The 18,037-nt window shown below is 37.7% G+C and overlaps 3 protein-coding genes across 5 annotated transcripts; 1 reads left to right on the top strand and 2 right to left on the bottom strand.

Moving 5' to 3' along the window:
• LOC18772600 (probable protein phosphatase 2C 24) lies at positions 3,605 to 5,817 on the top strand. Its single transcript, XM_007205231.2, has 4 exons — positions 3,605 to 4,290; positions 4,383 to 4,691; positions 4,889 to 4,994; positions 5,090 to 5,817. Exons 1-4 carry the CDS (start codon positions 3,826 to 3,828, stop codon positions 5,407 to 5,409), a joined length of 1,200 nt encoding a protein of 399 aa, XP_007205293.1. The 5' UTR covers positions 3,605 to 3,825; the 3' UTR covers positions 5,410 to 5,817.
• On the bottom strand, positions 7,006 to 11,924 carry LOC18773152 (methylsterol monooxygenase 2-2). 3 transcript variants are annotated; one of them, XM_020565556.1, is made up of 7 exons: positions 11,498 to 11,735; positions 10,061 to 10,198; positions 8,953 to 9,098; positions 8,672 to 8,791; positions 8,354 to 8,566; positions 8,174 to 8,254; positions 7,006 to 7,340 (listed from the first exon to the last, which is right to left on the bottom strand). In XM_020565556.1, exons 1-7 carry the CDS (start codon positions 11,525 to 11,527, stop codon positions 7,259 to 7,261), a joined length of 810 nt encoding a protein of 269 aa, XP_020421145.1. In that variant the 5' UTR covers positions 11,528 to 11,735; the 3' UTR covers positions 7,006 to 7,258. The 3 variants fall into 3 exon arrangements, with proteins under 3 accessions (XP_020421145.1, XP_020421146.1, XP_020421144.1); XM_020565557.1 differs by lacking the exon at positions 11,498 to 11,735 and adding an exon at positions 10,417 to 10,755; XM_020565555.1 differs by having other exon boundaries at positions 8,174 to 8,566; positions 11,498 to 11,924.
• LOC18773091 (eukaryotic translation initiation factor 3 subunit G) lies at positions 14,006 to 16,436 on the bottom strand. Its single transcript, XM_007205595.2, has 2 exons — positions 15,967 to 16,436; positions 14,006 to 14,830 (listed from the first exon to the last, which is right to left on the bottom strand). Exons 1-2 carry the CDS (start codon positions 16,319 to 16,321, stop codon positions 14,301 to 14,303), a joined length of 885 nt encoding a protein of 294 aa, XP_007205657.1. The 5' UTR covers positions 16,322 to 16,436; the 3' UTR covers positions 14,006 to 14,300.

The following is an 18,037-nucleotide window of genomic DNA, read 5'->3' as shown; positions in this document are numbered from 1 at the left end:
GTTAGTTGTAAAAGCAAACTGAATTCTCAAATCATTTTCATCAATTCGAGATAGAACCAGATCCTAATTTATACACATTGGAGCCCATATTACTATTCTTCTCCCTCCGCCTTGTGTGGTTGTAGTTGTGTTTTCCTATATAAAAAGGAAGTCCTCTACTTCTTGACACTTTTTTTTTTTTTCAGTACAAACAGATGAATGTTTGGAAATTTCGAACCTCTGCCCACTTAGATGAAAGTGAAAGAAATGATCACAGTTGCTACAATTAAGGGATTGTTAATTGGATTAAATAGCGTGTTTATAATATGTTGGGCTTGCATTCCTACCCCATGTTACTTGCACTCCTCAAACAAGATGGGTCTTCGCTTGGTCCATGGGCCTTAACTTAGGAGGTCTTTTACATGAAAAGCCTCAAAGGCATCCAAATTTGAGGGGGCAATGAAGCACATTTGTTAAAGATCAAATCCAATTTGCTCAAACCGGTCAATTCAATTTAATTTTGATTGGTTTTGATGATTTGAAGGATGGAATTGGATTTTTAAATTCTAAAATCGACATTTAAATTGGGTGACATATTTTCTTTTGAAAAACTGAAACCAATCCAATCTCATCTAGTTGGTTTCATGCCGTAGGTAGTCTAAATAAAAAGAAATAAAAAGATTGTTTCATGAATTTTCCTCTTATAGCATCAGAAATTGAATAAATTATGAACAATTGTAATCATATCATGGAACTATGTTTAATTTCTATTTTACATATACAATGTATTATCATATATTTGATGAGAATTTTTTCATTTTTTTCATCAGTATTAAACCGATAATCCCATCAAAGATGTATATGATTAGGGTAAATTGAGTAATAATCTGCATATTTGGGCCTTGAGCTCAAAAACGGATTAATGATTCGTCGTTTCGAAGAAAACGGCGTCACAAGTCAAACTTGCCACTTTCCAATCACATATGAGTTTTTTGGGGTGATTGACGTCATTTAATAGCCCAAAACAACATTTTAGTTTTTGAGGGAGTTTTGGGAATTTTTTATTATTATTCTTTTTGGATTCCTAGGGTTTCTTGGACTTGAGGTAGTATTTATACCAACTTTAGCCAAGGGTTTAGGGTTATTATCCCTATTTTCATTCAATAAACTTTGAGGTTTTCTCAATTATGGTGAATTTCAAGCTTTGGTTTTCTTAAACTAACCGTTTGATTGCCTTTCTTATTATCATGATGCGTCGAGTAGTGAGCCGTCCATCAATCTAATGTACTGAAATTAGTTTCCATCGTTCCAAATCAAATTCTAGTCTTCGCAATCAACCAATCAAATGTACATATATAACATGCCATTCAAACTCGACCCAACACAGACTCAATTCAAACTGTCACCTTAATTAGATTCTTTAAACCAATTCTACTGGTCATGATAATGTATATATCCTTCCTGACCACAAAAAAAAGAAAAAAAAAAGAAGATAATGTATATATCCAAAATAAGTAAATAAATCAAAATAAAACAAAGCACTGGGGCGCCTGTCATATTTACAGTATATATTTTTGACATGTATATTCTATATAGTATACAAAACTTTGACTCTACGTAAAGATTGCAACCGATTTATCCACAGTGTTTCTCGTGTACCATTTATTATGTGAACTTAATCAAACTTGGAAGCAGGGAAGTCAAAGAAGAACAACCCTAACATTCCAACAATAGAAGCTCTGAAACTGAAGTGGTTGTCCCGCCACACTCCACAGCTCTAACAATTCGAACCTTAGTGCCTAAAATAGTCAAATCCCAATTTCCCGTTAATTCTTTTTTTTTTTTTAATTTTTATTTTCGACCAGAAGCAGCAAATATTTCCAAAATTTTAATCCACTGCCAGAAAGAGACGCAAAGTGTGCTAATGTGCCGAAGCTCTAGTTTCTGTGTAGAAACAGAAATGCATGCACAGAGAGAGAGCTAAAGGACGCTTTGCTTTGACTGGCTACCTCATCCCTCTCTCTCTCTCTCTCTCTCTCTCTCTCTCTCTCTCTGTGCATTGCACGACATAAACAGAGCCAACTGTTACGCATCCCGAGCTCTGAAAACTACACGCCGCTTCCTACAATCCTCCGCGTGTGCCCTTTTTTCAGCACACCCTAACACTACTCACCCCACCCAGCCCACCACGTACCCCCCTCTCTGCACCCAAACCCAGACCCAAACTGTTCTTCTCTAATCCCACCCAAAACCCACAGCTTCTTGCCCATCACGTCCTACGTGTCGTGACCAGGAAGACACGTAACATTGCATGCATCACGCTTCCCCTTAAGACCCTCCTTGCCACGTGTCATCCGTTCAGACCCATGCGTAGCAGAAAAGAAAGAAGCAAACCACCCTCTGAGTTGGGTTTAGCTTTTTAGGGTTTCATCAGAGAGGGTGTGGTGTGGTTAACCATACTAGGCTGTTTCCTTTGGGTGAAGAAAACTAGGGTTAGATTACTTCATGCGTTTGCCTTGTTTTCCACGTGGCCCACTTAAGTACAATTAGGTGCCAGCAAGGTTTTCCACGTGGAGGTCTCTACTTAGAGGTTTGAGTTGAGCTCTCTTTGGTCCTCCCAACGGAACGTACTGTGCCAGCTAGCTCTTCGCCACGTTCCTGCCTAACTCAAAATTGAAGGTCCCCACCTGTTCGTTACTCTGAACACTAACTATTTTTAATCACTTAAACACATATAACTTCAACGCAATAAAGAACTGTTATCTAATTTCACCGAAGGTATGAGAAATATGTTAAATTCAGAGAGACGGGTTAGCGGTCTATTATCAACAATATTGATATTGTCTTTAATTTAATTATTTATAAAATTCAATAAATGTGAAATTTTATCATAAATGACTTTAATAATATTAATAATAAAAATATTTATTATATATTTTATTTTATTTAATAGATATGAGACTTATATTATTTAACAAAATACACCTATAATACACAGAGAAGTAACTGTCACTAACAAGATTTAATAATTTCGTAGCGGAAAAAGGTAAAGATTAAATAAACTTGAAGATGAAAAATAGACGTTGTAACTGAATATGCCAATGCGTGAAACGTGTTCCCAGCCTTAGATGAACGAGTGGTGATGAGATTTCGCCACGCGTACTGACTGAGACAGCATCCCTTAGATATCCCAGGAGGGGTCAACGACGTAGACACCTGGGCCAACCCGTCAACACACACCCCTCTACGTAGAGCGCTCTGATTGGACCACACGTCGCAAGCTCCACAAAAAGATATAACTTTTTTCAAAAATCCAATCTCGCATTCGAGGCCGAGACACATGGCAACACCTCATCAAATTTCAAACGGAAAAAAGAATTAAACTCCAGACAAAGCACAAGATCACATGCGTGTCAGGAAAGGAAGCCCACTCCCATCTTCAGTGTCGATTTTTGATTGGGCCACGTCTCTTTTACTCCGCAGAGTTAGCTACACGTGTTTTGTTTTGACGGACGAGATAAGAGTTGAAGAGAGGGATCAACGGTGATAAATGAACAAGTTTGTTTAGGCAGAGTAGCACTACGTCACACATCATTTCGCCTGTCCGGTCTGCCCGTGGCCACGGGCAGGAGCGAGAAAGGAAGAAAGAGAGAGAGAAAGAGAGTTGCAGGTCTCTATGTAAAAAGCTATTGGTGGGCCCATGGCCCATGGGAGCTGCCTTTATAAGCTTCACTCATGAGCGCGCGAGCCTTCCCTTACATCTTCCTGCTTTCAATTAAAATTAAAAAAAATTTCATTTTATTTCGCGCAAAAATGGGATTAATTTAGATGAATTAAAATTTTGAAATGGCGGAGATCTGCTGCGGAGTAGTGAGCGAGAGTGACACGTCATCGAATCCGTGCGAGCAGAGCTCACGTGCCGCAAGGCGGAGGAGGATGGAGATCCGACGGTACAAATTCGTCTCCGGCGTGGCCTCACCGCCAGAAAATGCCGAGAAACGCAAGAAAGTCGAGGCCTGCACTACGTCGGTTTCTCGCGACCTGGACAACGCCTTGGAGTGTTCCGGCTCTTCCGACGAAGAGAAAGTCGTTGCGAGCCTGAAGATTGCGGCCAAGTGCCGGCCGTCCACTTCATCGAACATTCCAGAAGCTTTCAGTGAGTTTCCGAAGTACGGATTGGCTTCCGTTTGTGGAAGACGACGAGATATGGAGGACGCGGTGTCCATACACCCATCGTTTTGCCGACGCAGCCGAGAAACCGACGGGAAATTGCATTACTTCGGCGTCTACGATGGCCATGGCTGCTCTCATGTACCTACCAGAGTCCTGTAGTCTTGTATTCATAAACGACTTCGAATTTGTTGTCCTTTGATTTTAATGCGTCGTTTGGATTTTTTGTTTAGGTGGCGACGAGATGTAGAGAGCGGTTACATGAGCTGGTGAGAGACGAAGTGGAGAGCATGGAGGAGTGGAGGACCGCCATGGAGCGAAGCTTCGTGCGAATGGACAAGGAGGTGGTTGCGTGGAGCGAAGGCGGCGGTGGGGTGAGTCATTGCCGCTGCGAGCTTCAAACGCCCGAGTCCGATGCTGTTGGATCCACGGCCGTCGTCGCTGTCGTCACTCCCGATAAGATCGTTGTTGCCAATTGTGGCGATTCTAGGGCCGTGCTCTGCCGAAATGGCAAGGCGTTTCCTCTTTCGGTTGATCACAAGGTCGATTGCCTTCATTGAACGGTTTAAAATCTGTTTGGTTGCCGAGAAAATTTGGAGGCTTTTTAATCTGAGAGGGCAGCATTATATCTAAAGAGGAAAATACGTGATATATGCGAGTCCACTTTATTATAGTGAATTTCCCAATTCGGTTGATTTTATTTTTATTAATTTTGTTTTGGATGTTATTGTTCGAACAGCCGGATCGTCCAGACGAGTTGAAGCGGATCGAGGAGGCGGGTGGCCGGGTCATATACTGGGATGGTCCACGGGTTCTCGGAGTTCTCGCCATGTCAAGAGCCATAGGTACGTGAGGAACTGTTAAAGCTGAACACAATTATTCGGAGAGGAGGTCGTACGGCAAGATTTTAATTGTCGTTATTTTGTAAATTTTTTTGCAGGTGACAATTATTTGAAGCCGTACGTGAGCTGCGAGCCAGAGGTGACGATCACGGATCGGACGGCGGAGGACGAGTGTTTGATATTGGCGAGCGATGGCCTGTGGGACGTGGTGTCGAACGACACGGCGTGTGGGGTGGCGAGAATGTGCCTGAGGGGGAAACGACTCGCGGCAGCGGAGGCGGAGACCGATGGGTCGTCGTCGTCGGACAGGGCGTGCTCCGACGCTTCGATGCTGCTGACGAAGCTGGCATTGGCCAGGCACAGCACTGACAACGTGAGCGTGGTCGTGGTGAATCTGAGGCGTAACACGTGTCCTTGAATTTAGGGTTTTTTGTTTGGGGTTGGAAGTTTAGGTTGGGTTAATTCTATTGGGTCTGGTAATGGGTCATGGGGTTTTTGGGAAAATGGTAAAAGTGGAGGGGTCTGTTTGGTAATGGTAATGGGTCATGATCAGCAAAGTTGCGTTTTGAATGGAAAATCTGTTTCCTAAAAGCCCAACGTAAGTTTTAGTTGTTTCCAAAAACGGGGTAAGAAAGTGTAGTTTTTCTAAGCCGAAAAGCTATCAAAAAAAAAAGTTTGGAGCTTTATCAAGTGAATATGGTGGTATTATTGGTTTTGGTTTTTTTTTTTTTTAAAATTAATTGCACTTCATTTTTTTCCTTCCTTTTAAGAAAAATTTACCTTCATTGTATACTGTATACAAATAAGGTGGGTTTGAAGGGAGCTTGAGAAACTGGTTTGGTGAATTTGGAGGGTTTGAAACTCAGCTGAAGAGTAGAAAACTCGTTAATCTCTACTGCTTTCTATCAAACCCCTTCTTTTCCGTCTCTTTTCATTTTACCGACAATCGGGTCATACTATTTTTGTGCGTTTAGATTATTAGCGTGAGGGGAATAACTTAGGATTTTAATAAAAATCGGAATTTCTAAATTAACACTATTCCCATGTTTGGATTAGAAAAACAAAGAAATCTAGAATTTTGGATTAAAATAATAAAGAAATTTAGAAATTTCATGTGATAAAAAACATGAAATTTTGAAGTTATAAATTTCAATTTTAAATTAGTTATTATTTTTAAAATTCGAAAATGATAAATATTAAGTTAAAAAATTTATTAATCAAATAAGAAATTTTAAAACATTAGTAGCACGCGCTTCTATGTGAGAGGTTTTTTTAAAAAAAATTTAAATTTATTTTTAAATTAATAAAGATAATGGGTAGTTCTGTTTCATAAAAGTAGAATTTATTATTTATTTATTTTTTAATATAAAAAAGTGAATTTATCATATTATCCTTATTTAATTTTTAATGTTTAGATTAATTAAGGATATTTTTTGGTATTTTGAATGTTTTATTATTATTTGCTTTTTTTGCATGCGTTTACACGCCTGCGAGAGGCTTTTTTTTTTTAATTTTAAAAATTAAATTTATTTTAAAATTGAAAAAAATAATAGGTATTTGTGTTTCATAAAAATAGTATTCATTATTTGATTTTTCTTTTAATTTTAAAATTTTTAAATATAAAAAAGTGTGAATTTACCATATTATTTTGATTTAATTAATTCTTTTAATTCTTAATACTTGGATTAACTAAGGGCATTTTCTAGTATTTTGAATGTTTCACCATTCTTTGACTATATATATATATATATTTCATCTTTCATTATCCAAACACATTGTAGTAGGTTTTTCAGGGGGAGTCAAAAGAAAAGAAATAGAAGAATAACAAATCTTGAACATATACAGATATTGATCAATCATTTCAAAATGTTATCCCTTATCTTTTACAAATTCTTATATCTTTAATGGAATTAATTAGTTAATAAAGAAAAATACAATGTTTTGCTGATTTAGTGAATTCCAAATTCCATGACTCAACATAAGATTATTATCACCAGAGGGGCCAAAGAGAACGTTGGGGGAAGAAGAAAAATGCAGCATCTTCATTCATGTTAGGAATAGGAGGGCACAAATGTCTGCATAAAGCTTTCAACTGATTCCGCATTAACATAAGCTCTAAAATGAGAAAAATAAATTAAACACAAAAAAGGTGGCTGCATACAAAGATTAGGTGGAGGCAGAAACGGAGACCTCTTCAGCACTGCCCTTAAAATCAAAGAACCCATTTACTAATGTCAAGCTAGTTTATAAAATTTCTGGCTCCCATGTCACATTTCCTTGCCGTCGTCTTCAACTCCAGTTTTCTTCAGTGCCTTCAACTTTCTGTAACCGGTATCGGTTCCAAAGATCCTGAAAAATCATACAAAAGAGAGATGACACTATGAGACATGGTTGGTATACTTCAGCAGGCATTGCTGCCTCTGTTGGTGTTTACTTATTTACTTAATTAAGAAATTAGATTCTTATATAAACTAATAGCAAGATGAACTACAAGTTCAACTAGTGGATTATTGCCAAAGGTTTGTTCTCCTGTCCCTTGTCCCTCGTTCACCAAACCAGTTTCTCAATCTCCCTTCAAACCCACCTTATTTGTCATGCGAACATGCCCATCCAGATCCTTTTTCTTCAAACACGTATTCAATGAAGCTAAATTTTTCTTAAAACAAAGGAAAAAATGAAGTGCAATTAATTTTAAAAAAAACAAACCAAAACCAAAAACTGCTAGATTTTGGAACCCAAATTCATCCACACAAATGAAAAGGATGAGCCTTAAACATCTCATACTTTCAACGAAGACTTTGGTCTAACCAACAAGACCCATCCGCATACTGAAAACGAAATCAGGAGCTTGCGCATCTCAGGGAAATAATATTTCAGATATTTTAGGCGAAAAGAGCAATTTATAGAACTTGCTAACAGAACAGAACATGTCAGCCATAACAACTAAGTTCATAAGATGAACAAATATTGGTTTCATGTTAGATTAGCAACACTATATTCCATGGTATATATTCATTTTTGAAAACAAGGAACTATCAACTGACAAAAATGATGAAACATTAATTCATAGTCTGATCCAAGTATTTTTCATAAATAATTCAGAGATAATCTGGCAATCACTATAGTTTACACTACATTAGAAATATTCCTAATGCTTTAAGCAGCAGATGCTAAAAGCTTACCTGTCCATGTAAACAAAAGTTGATGAATAGTTGCCAGACTTGGTATAAAGCAAACGGTGATGATAGTCATGAAAATCAGCACTGGATGATAAAAGAAAATCATTGCAGAAACAAAGGAATAAATTAGCACATATTGTATACACACTGCTAAAAAGGACCGCTATAGAAAAATACACATACCCTCCATACACAGGTAAGAAGTTTGAGAGGCTCCACGGGAAATGGTAACCACAATGTGCCTCGACTGTCTCGAGCACTCTAAGTACCATCCATAACCAGAGAGTGATCAGATGGGGCCCAGTGATGGCAGGACCAATAATGGTGGCAAAGCCAAGGAACAATATCTCAGCCGGGTGAGCATATTCAGAAGTCAGTCCAAAAGGCGTAGCATATCTGCACATGTTTTGTTATACCAGTAAGAGGTCCAAAATGCAGCTCGCATATTACATTATTCAAAACTGTTAACACCGAATAAGTTCACTTAGAAATCTCACTTACTCATGATGGACACTGTGCACATGCTTATACAACCATTTTGTATGCAGAACCCTATGTCCCCAATAGAATACAAAATCCTCTAAGATGAAGTAGAAAATGATCTGTGTTGAAACAACTTTCCTGCCAAACCAAATGCAGAATTACAGAATTATGCCTTTTCAAAGTCCGAATGTTCAAAAAGGTAGAAAAAATTGTGGCCTTCATCATTTGAAATGATAACGGCATCGACTTCCACAATGTCTGAGAAAATATGCTTTAGCATATAAAGAACCTGAAAATACCAGGACGGCAATGGAAGACTACTCCGCATGCCCATGAATTTGAAGACAGGATAGGAAATGATCATAACTGGCAGATTGACACAAAAATGATACAGCAGTAGGCGAGTAATACATTTCTCCTGAGCTGCAGGGCTGTTATTTTTTGTCTGCAGAAAACTAGAATCAAGTTACGGCACTATTTTTATAAGTTCTATTGAAATGCCAATGGCGCAGCACCTATGTCCATAAGGGTAAAAGGCCCCAAACAATCATTAAATATGTAAAGAGAACGAAAATTGTCATGAATCTACAAAAGAAGTAGCAAAAGCCCATCTAGTCCATGCAAACAGCTTTCTCAAAATAATTCCTCTCCCTGAGAGCGTACTCCTTCCCATCAGCTTCTCTGCTCCATTGAAAAAGACCAAAAATACACACAATGAATATTCCGTCCATACTCTTCTATTCTGTTTTGTGCAACACGACGATGCCAACTCTTAATACATCACTGCCCAACTAGGTATAATCCAAGTCACCCCAATCACAGAAAATAGATGGCCCTTTACACCCATACATGTGAGCAGTGCAATTTAAAACAAAAGATGACTCAATACCTCCTCTGCCAACCTAGTACCTATCCCAAAATAACAACTATTAATCAAAATCCTTCCTCTTGAACCACAAACTATCAAGTGCAAGAATCTTTTAAGCTGCAGTTCATGTGTAAAAGGCTAGCTCTAGAGCCTCACTTATCCCATAAGCTTCCCCAAAAGGAAACAAAACTGTGATTGCTGCAATAAGGCCCAGTAAAAAGCTTTGGTATCAAATTTCTTCCCAAAACATAAAGCCCGACCCAACTATGTAGTCTCCATCACCTTTCACTTTAGCATCATATAAAGACTTCAACAAATCTACAACTAACTTCATCCCTGATCATTGAGATTTCTACTAAAAACTAGATTCCAAGACACATTTGTGTCTACAATCTCCAATGTTAAACAGAGCTGGAAAACATTTTGGCTGGCATATAGCGCTAGTCAGACAAATCTTTGAGGAAGAAAAAAATACTTCCTGATCTGAAAAAAAAAAAGATGAAAATAATTAACTACAAGCCGAGTCAAGAGAGATGAACCTGAATCTTGTACTTGTTCAGCCATCCTGCCCTTTCAAGAAATATAAAAGGGAGTCCAGATAAAAAGAAAACACTCTCATGGAGAAAGAAACTTCCTAGACATGCCAGTTGAAAGTCGTTGAAATTTGTGATCAGATACTGCACAGTAAAGAAAGAAGAATTTCACAAAGTAAGAAAAATATTAGATAACAATAGAGACAATTAGGAGAATTAAGAAGGAAAATTAATCATTCCTGACCAGAGGAGTTTCTAGAGAGAAATCAGTTGCATTTTCCTTTCATTTGAGAACATTTAAAGGTAACATTCACACACCAAAGTTACAAAATTGATCGATGGAGATGAAAGCAAGGACCAACCGAGAAACACTATGATAACACCCGCCTATGCATCGTTTAATTGAAAGAATGAAAAATACTTTCCATCATTTAGAACCCAGAGTATGATGACCCCCGCCTATGCATCGTGTTGCTCCTAACCTGGACTCAGACCCAGTCCATGTGATCCAGGGTCCCAAGATTCAATAGAAAGGACATTGGAAGTTTGGAAAAAGGAGTTTGGTGTTGCATGAAATAAGAAACAGATATACATTTAGGTACAGTTATTAGTCAAAGAAAAGAACAGTGGAATAATACCATTTCAAACTATATTGCTTCACATCCAAGAATCATATAGCTAACGCTTGTTAGACCACAAATTACATGAACCCGCTTAGGTTTGAAGAAACATAATTATAATAAAGCACCTACAAATCCTCACCTGATGTCAATCTTGAACACCTAATGCTGCCTGATGTCATTACAATGGAAAAGGACAGGAAAAGAAAAATAAAAGGTAACCAAATAACCACATTACTTGAAAACAGTAACCACAATATCCAAATGCACTAGGTACATCAAATCATTGCGTTATCCCAGGAATCGACAATAACATTTCAATCCAATTATATTGCTTCACACTCGAGCATCATACGACTAACACTGCTTGACCACAACTTACACGAACCTGCTTCTTTTTGAAGAAACATAATCTTAATAAAATATCTCCAAATCGTCAGCTGATATCAATTCTGAACACATAATGCGCCTTAATGTCACTATTCCTCATCCAAATTACTTAAAGAAATAGAAAGAGAAAGAAAAGAACCACCCAGTGACCTCATTACTTAAATTCAGTAACAACAATATCCAAATGCACTAGGCAGATCAAATCATTACGTTATCCCACAAAAACAGAAAAACCAATCACACCAATCACAACCCACATGCCTGCATTATAAAAATATACACATATAGGAGAAAAACACACAGTAATTCAAAAGCAAGCAACACCCAACAAAAAGATCAAATCTGGGTTCAAGAAACCATTTTTGTTATTTTAAAAAACCAGTAAAAAGCTATGACCACGGTATAAAAGTAAAAGGGTTGAAAGAGGAAGTACCCTCCAGCCAGATTCGACGAGCGAAGCCATGAAAACGTTTCTGAGGGATGGAAGAAGCTGATATCTGAGAAACCAAGAAAATGTGGTCGTGGGTACAACCTGGAAGGTGAGCTCTGCTCAGTAATGCACAAGAACCACCCCACGAGATGAAAGATTGAGACAGACTGTCGAAAAGGGAATCTGGGCTCTTTAAGATTTGGGCCCCTTGCTGCTTTATATACCCAAAATTACCAATGAACCGATGCTGACGAGCGGAGTTCAGAGAGTGCACGTCTGCCTGCCAGTTTGGATTCTTTTGATTCTTTCTGTTTTTCCCAATCTGCCCTCTTTTCCTTTCAGTTTGATTTTTTTATTTTTTATTTATTTAACCCATTGATGATTTGGTTTTACTTGGGGTAGGATAGGATCACATGGCTTGCAGTAATTATCTGAATTAGATGTTATTCAAGTGGGATAGGCAGCTTCTCCAATTTTCACAAAAATTTGGCACCTCTCTCAATCCACCAAAGGAATAGTCCGATGAATTACATTTTAAACGACCTAGTTTTTAGTTTAGTGATATTTATTTTTACACGTAAATGGATACATTTTAAATTCTTTTTGTCTTTTTCGAACCTGGACTTTAGGTTTGAACTTTTATAATTTCAGAGAAAAAAATTAGGATTATGGGCAGATTAAGTTATCTTTAGATAATAGGTTAGTAGGAGTAGCTATAGCAATTTTATCCTTTCAATAAGAGAAGAATAAAGTCAAGTTGAACGTTTGATTATAGGTGTATAGATAATCGTGGGCCTCTTCCGTGGTCACTTTTGAGATTTGACGTATAGCTCTTATAGTAATTGATTTATGTCGGGTGAAGAACTACACGTGTTCAAGGAATTAACCGTAACGTTTACAAGATGCGATCTCTAGGATGGTGAAAGATTGTGATGTAAATAGTGTCCATTTGGATTATATGATTCCAAATTTAGTGATTAGATATTATAAGGTAAAATTGTTGGTTTAATCTATTACAATTCAAATTCAATGTATAGCAAAATAAATGGATTTTAAATGATTGCTAATATATAGTCATTTTAAATGTGTTACATTTAGTTATTTCGAGTACATTGAATCTAATGTTTTTCTCGATTTTATACCAAATTTAACTTTATTTTCATATTCAAATCATTTTCTTTCAAATTCCTCTCTCCAAATCAAGCATAGTAATAGTATACCGTACTTTTGGAAATGTAGTTATTATTTAATAGATCATTTAGCTTATTATGCTCATAACAAATTCAAAGTACAAGTTGGCATTACCTTGTGCTGTGGCACCACCTGTACTTTTTCAAGGCCGGATTTGTGTACTATATTATATTATATTTATAGTGAACAGTGAGGTAAGCTTGTTTTGTAACTCTTATATATAAAGGTGTCCCTCAAATAACCTTATTTGAGGAATTCCTCAATGAAAACTATATATATATATATATTCTATTACCATTTTCCACTCCATAATATACCCAGAAACTTTACAGTATGCACATCAAACCCTAGGGAGATTGCATTTGGAGAGGGAAGATGGCAAGTTGGACAGTAGGCAGCAAAATTGTAACAATGATGGCTCCCCAGCCTCCCTCCGGAAGAAGGTAGAGACCATCTCTTTGACTTCACAGATGAAATAAAACTTGGATTTATAATAAATAAATAAGTCACACAAATATAAAAGAAAAGGGACATGTTTTTTTATTTATTTTTTATTTATTAAGGAAAAGGGACATTTTGCCACCTAAAAAACAGATCTTAGACAGATTTGGTAAAATATATAATATCATGCCCCCAGTTTCTTTATTTGGATCCCCACAGTGGGAGATGAGCTTTCATTTTATCTCACAGGGTCACTTTTAGGCGTGGAAAAAATGACATCGTACCAGTTCCTTCACAATACCACCCCTCTCCTTTTGCCTTAAAATCATTCCCAAATCTCACCCCCACTGAAAAATAGTTCATCTCTCCCCTCTCCTCTTTTCTAATGGAGGGCCTCCTACCCTTACTATACAGGACTATCCTTCAGTATAGAGCTGGTGAGCAACCAACCCCCGCGGAGTCCTGGTACTGTGAATTGCCTGCGGTGCCCTACGTCCCACTTCCGGCGGATTCAACAAGCTCCAATCGATCGGGAATCAAATTCCTCTTGTCTCCAGCTTCTGCCATGAGTCCTCCCCCAAGCTCCCAACTCATTGCTTCTCCTGGAATCCAATTCACAATGTCTGCTTCTACCTCCAGCCCGCTCATATCCTAACAATCAATGGTCAACTAAATGTTGATAGCTGTGGCCTATTCTGGAAAAATCAAAATAGGCTATATTCAATTTCTTGTTTTCTCCCTTTGCATGGAAGCTTTGTTTATCTTACAAAAGAGCAGGTGAATAACTAAATGTTTTTTCAAGAACAAAATAAAGTTGCAGCACCCAATATCAGGGGGCTGCACAAACCAAACAGCTCATGATTCATCGCAAACAATGCGTACAAAACTCAAACCCTTGAGTTTATTTAGAAAACGCAACAGTGTTTAGGTTAGGTACCCAAGATCTCTAGCCACATCTCTCTTCTAGTTCAATAAAAAACGAATGCAAGCATACCATTTTCAAGGCTTTGCAGGAAGCAACTCATATTAATCATTTAGTACTCGCACAAGCAACTATAATAACCATTTAGAGCAACAAAATCTTGAACAAAAACATTGTAGGACCAAAATCCTACAAAACATTCTTAATGCAAATATCTTTATAAGATTAAGAAAACAGAGGGGTAAGAAGGGTCTAATTTGTCCTGGGTGTGGCCCATTCAACCCTGAGGATGAGATTGTCATAACCGTACCCATTCAGTTTGTTGATTGCTCTCTGGGCATCTTCCCTGTTCACAAAGTTGACAAACCCAAATCCTCTGCTAATGGACGTATTCTTATCAAGAGCAACGTAAACACGGCTTACAGCCCCAAAAGGCCGGAAAAGTTCAAGCAAGTCAGGCTCCCGTGTGTCCTCTGAAAGGTTGGTGACACGAACAGAGTTCTCATCATTCCTTCGTCTCATATCAGATCCAGTTCTGTCTGCCCCTGCTCTCACACTTGGAGGAACATACTTGCCAGTTCCAGCAGCTCCAGTTGCGGCATCTGATGTAGGAGGCTTATCGCTAAATGCTTCAGCCTGTGGGGCGAGATCCTTATATGGGCACTGTGAAGTCCAGTGGTCACCCTTCTTACCACAAGTCCTACAAAGTTTGAGAGCAGCCCCTCCTTTTCCGAGTTGAGCCAGAGAGTCTCCTCCAGCCTTTGGTTCTTCTGCCTTACTACCTGTTTGGAGTTTGGAGTTCACAGTCAAAAACAAATATAAAAATGGGGTGATGATGATAAATGATAAGCACAAACCCCAAAAATTCAGTTACTGTGACCAATTGGAATTGAATGATAACAAGCAAATATAAAAAAAATCTCTGACATAAGACATAAATAGAGAAGCCGCAAAAGCAATGAGATATAGGAGGCCATCAACAAATAGTTACTCAAAATATTATTCTATGTCAATCATGCATCATGCACAAATGAAAATGACATGGCAAGAGACGTTATCTTCAAAATCAAATTGATGCAATGAATTTACACTAAATTATCTCTGAGAAAGTAGCCATCCCTGAGCAGGCTTCTTAACCTAAAACAACATCCAACCTCCACATAAACCTAAATTAAGGGACTTGAGTCCAGGCCCAGATGAAGGAGCATTTCAAGATAGCTGGCACAGCTGAACTTGGGTTAGAAGATCTTTCTGCATCATTTAACTAGACATGTATACTGTCCATATCGAGTTATGAGATTTAAGCCAATTAGGAAAACTGTTGGGAACTAATTCCAAGACGAAAGGCTAAATGCCCCATGCTCACCTAGAAAAGACATACAAGGTCAGCTAGACAGACTAACTGTCAAGAACAACAAAGTAATTGTTCATTTAAACAAAGCACCTTTTCCTATTCCCTTCATTGAAACATAGCAATTGCCTCAAACAGACGCATCACTAATTTCCCTTGAACATGGTAAAAGCAAGGGAAAGAAAAGCAAAATGCTTAGTAACAACGCAACGAACAATCCAATTCACAATTACAGCTTCATTTGTTCCAATAGAAAACCCAGTTAACCTACTTGAAATACTCCTAGAAAAACATATTTAGTCGAGATTTAATTCAAGAATCATTACATGTCTATTACAAAAACTAACATAGAAACTTCAAAATATAACCAAAATCTCCCCAAATAATTTTACTATATTTCTAAGAATCGGTTTTTAATCACAAAAACATAATCATACACAATTAAACTTTTGTCAAAAACATTCCCAAAAAGACAGAGAGGGTAAGTAAATTTCACATAATCCTCCTCACAAACCCTAAAATAAAAACACCCATCAACAACAATCCGAAAATCGGAACAAGACATACCAGGAGCCCTGGGGCGCTCAAGGAGGATCTCTTCAGTGGAGATCATGGTTAGCCTGGCACCGACGTCCTCATGCACGGCGTCGCCGAACTTAGGCCAGGAGCGGCGCTCCACGGCCCGCTTACTAAGTCGAGCGTTGGCGAGTTTCCGAGTCCGGGTCGTGGTCGTGATCTTGACCTTATTGCCGTCCTCATTGAACTTGTACTCTATCACCTTCTTGATCCCGTTCTCGTCGGGCCCAATCACCTGCTTCGGCGGCAGGAGGAAGTCCAGATCCTCGCCGTCGTCCTCTTCGAGCTCTCCCCATCGAAGCTTCGCCGGCTGGGCTGACCCTGATCCAGGTCTCACTAGAGCCATGGCTGTGTGTGCGTAAGCGAAAGAGATGAGGAGATTGGGGATTTTAGGTTTACAGAGATTAGGGCTTTGGGATGTGAGAGTGTCGTCGAGTGTGTGTTTGATAAAAGACAAAGCCTTCGCACGTGAAGGAGTGGATTGAGTTTCTTGGGCCCTTTTATTTGGGCTGTTGATGTTTTGTTTTTCTCTCCCTTTTAGTTTTTAATCTAAATTATCCCAACAAAAATAACCTCGATTTCAAGCCACAAATAGGCAAGAAAAACTTGTGCTACGCTAATTGCAAAAGAAAAAGGACACTTTGGACAAATTCAAAGGAGAGACAAATTTTTTAAAAGAAGTTAAAATGGACAAAATTGCTTTTATTTATTTTTGAATTTCTTAAGGAATCATTTACATTTGCATGTCTTTGATTTGAAAGTTGAAAGGTTTTTTTGTATTTTTTGAAAAAGCTTTGACTTTTTCCAAAAGTAAAAGTTTTTTTGTGGCTAAAACCTAAATTTACTATAAGAAAACACGATAACTCTCAATTGATAAGCCACGAATAAAATGAGTACTGCTCACATAAAGATCTAAAAATGAGATTATGTGAGGAACAAATTTATCTTAATCACAAGATTATATTTAGTTAGACTCAACCGCTTAAAATATTTTTCAACTTAAAAGGTCGAAACTTTTTTTTTTATGGGGAACTTCTTTTTCTTTCTAATTCCTTCCTCAATCCCATTCCCCCTCTAACTCTATATACGATGGAGAGAAATATTAACAGTGGATTTTAAAATACATGAATTCATGGTTGCATGCACGAGCTCTTTAAATATATTAGAATATCTAAACAGTATAGCCGTGCGGCTATACTTTTTAAATATATTCGAATATTGAAATAGTACAGCTACGCTGCTATACTCTTTAAATATATTAGAATATTTAAATAGTACAGCCGTGCGGCTATACCGTTGAAATAGTATCCAATTCATACTTATAAAGACTTTTTTTAAGTGAGTGACTTTCATAGAGATGACAAATTCTTAAATACTTTCATAGAGTTGATAAAAGTCATTAGCAAATTAGCAAAACTTTTGCTCTTAACAATTAGCCTTAAAAGTATAGAAAAGTCATTCATTTAATAAGCTTTTTGAAAGTCATTAACTTTTTGGATACCACCAAACTTTTAAATACTTTTTAAAAGTCATAACTGAATACCACCAAACTTTTAACTACTTTTTAAAAGTCACAATTGAATACCACTAGACTTTTATATACTCTTTAAAAGTCTAAATTGAATACCTCTAGACTTTTAAACTCTATAAAAGTCATTAAAAGTTTGAATTGGATACACCCTCCTTATACTAGCTGCCATGGCCTCTCGATCTGTTCTGCAACTCCAGTCTCTCCAGTCCAGTAACCTCAAGACACTCACCTCACTCTCTGCCCACCGTAATAATAACCGTACATTTAGTTGCTCAATTAGTTGGTTGCATGCACGATTTCTGGGTTGATTTTTTGTTTTCAAATTTATTTGAAAGTTGTGGTCTTTTTAGGTTGGAGCATCTTTTGCAATTCAAGTTTTGTCGTTTTGTTTGAAGGTGTGTGTTTGGTTGCTTTAGGCTCGATAAGGTGGAAGAGAACCCACAATTGTCACAGACGATTGGAGGAGAGAACCCGCCTATGCTATACAATTTTTTTAAGAAGAGTATTGCCGGCCGGCTATACTATTTAAAA

The sequence above is a fragment of the Prunus persica genome, chromosome G6 (genome assembly GCF_000346465.2).
Source record: "Prunus persica cultivar Lovell chromosome G6, Prunus_persica_NCBIv2, whole genome shotgun sequence".
Classification (NCBI taxonomy): Eukaryota; Viridiplantae; Streptophyta; class Magnoliopsida; order Rosales; family Rosaceae; genus Prunus; species Prunus persica.
This window is presented reverse-complemented; position numbering and strand designations above follow the sequence as displayed.

What these genes read in the sequence shown, in the direction of transcription:
- LOC18773152 (XM_020565555.1), bottom strand. Translation starts at nt 11,527, where the DNA reads ATGGCTTCGCTCGTCGAATCTGGCTGGAGG. An exon ending in TCGTCGAATCTGGCTGGAGG is followed by an intron (nt 10,199 to 11,497) that starts GTACTTCCTCTT and finishes TTTACTGTGCAG; the next exon opens with TATCTGATCACAAATTTCAA. An exon ending in ACTTTTGTTTACATGGACAG is followed by an intron (nt 7,341 to 8,173) that starts GTAAGCTTTTAG and finishes ATGATTTTTCAG; the next exon opens with GATCTTTGGAACCGATACCG.
- LOC18773091 (XM_007205595.2), bottom strand. Translation starts at nt 16,321, where the DNA reads ATGGCTCTAGTGAGACCTGGATCAGGGTCAGCCCAGCCGGCGAAGCTT. An exon ending in TGAGCGCCCCAGGGCTCCTG is followed by an intron (nt 14,831 to 15,966) that starts GTATGTCTTGTT and finishes AACTCCAAACAG; the next exon opens with GTAGTAAGGCAGAAGAACCA.
- LOC18772600 (XM_007205231.2), top strand. Translation starts at nt 3,826, where the DNA reads ATGGCGGAGATCTGCTGCGGAGTAGTGAGCGAGAGTGACACGTCATCG. An exon ending in CTCTTTCGGTTGATCACAAG is followed by an intron (nt 4,692 to 4,888) that starts GTCGATTGCCTT and finishes TTGTTCGAACAG; the next exon opens with CCGGATCGTCCAGACGAGTT. An exon ending in CGCCATGTCAAGAGCCATAG is followed by an intron (nt 4,995 to 5,089) that starts GTACGTGAGGAA and finishes ATTTTTTTGCAG; the next exon opens with GTGACAATTATTTGAAGCCG.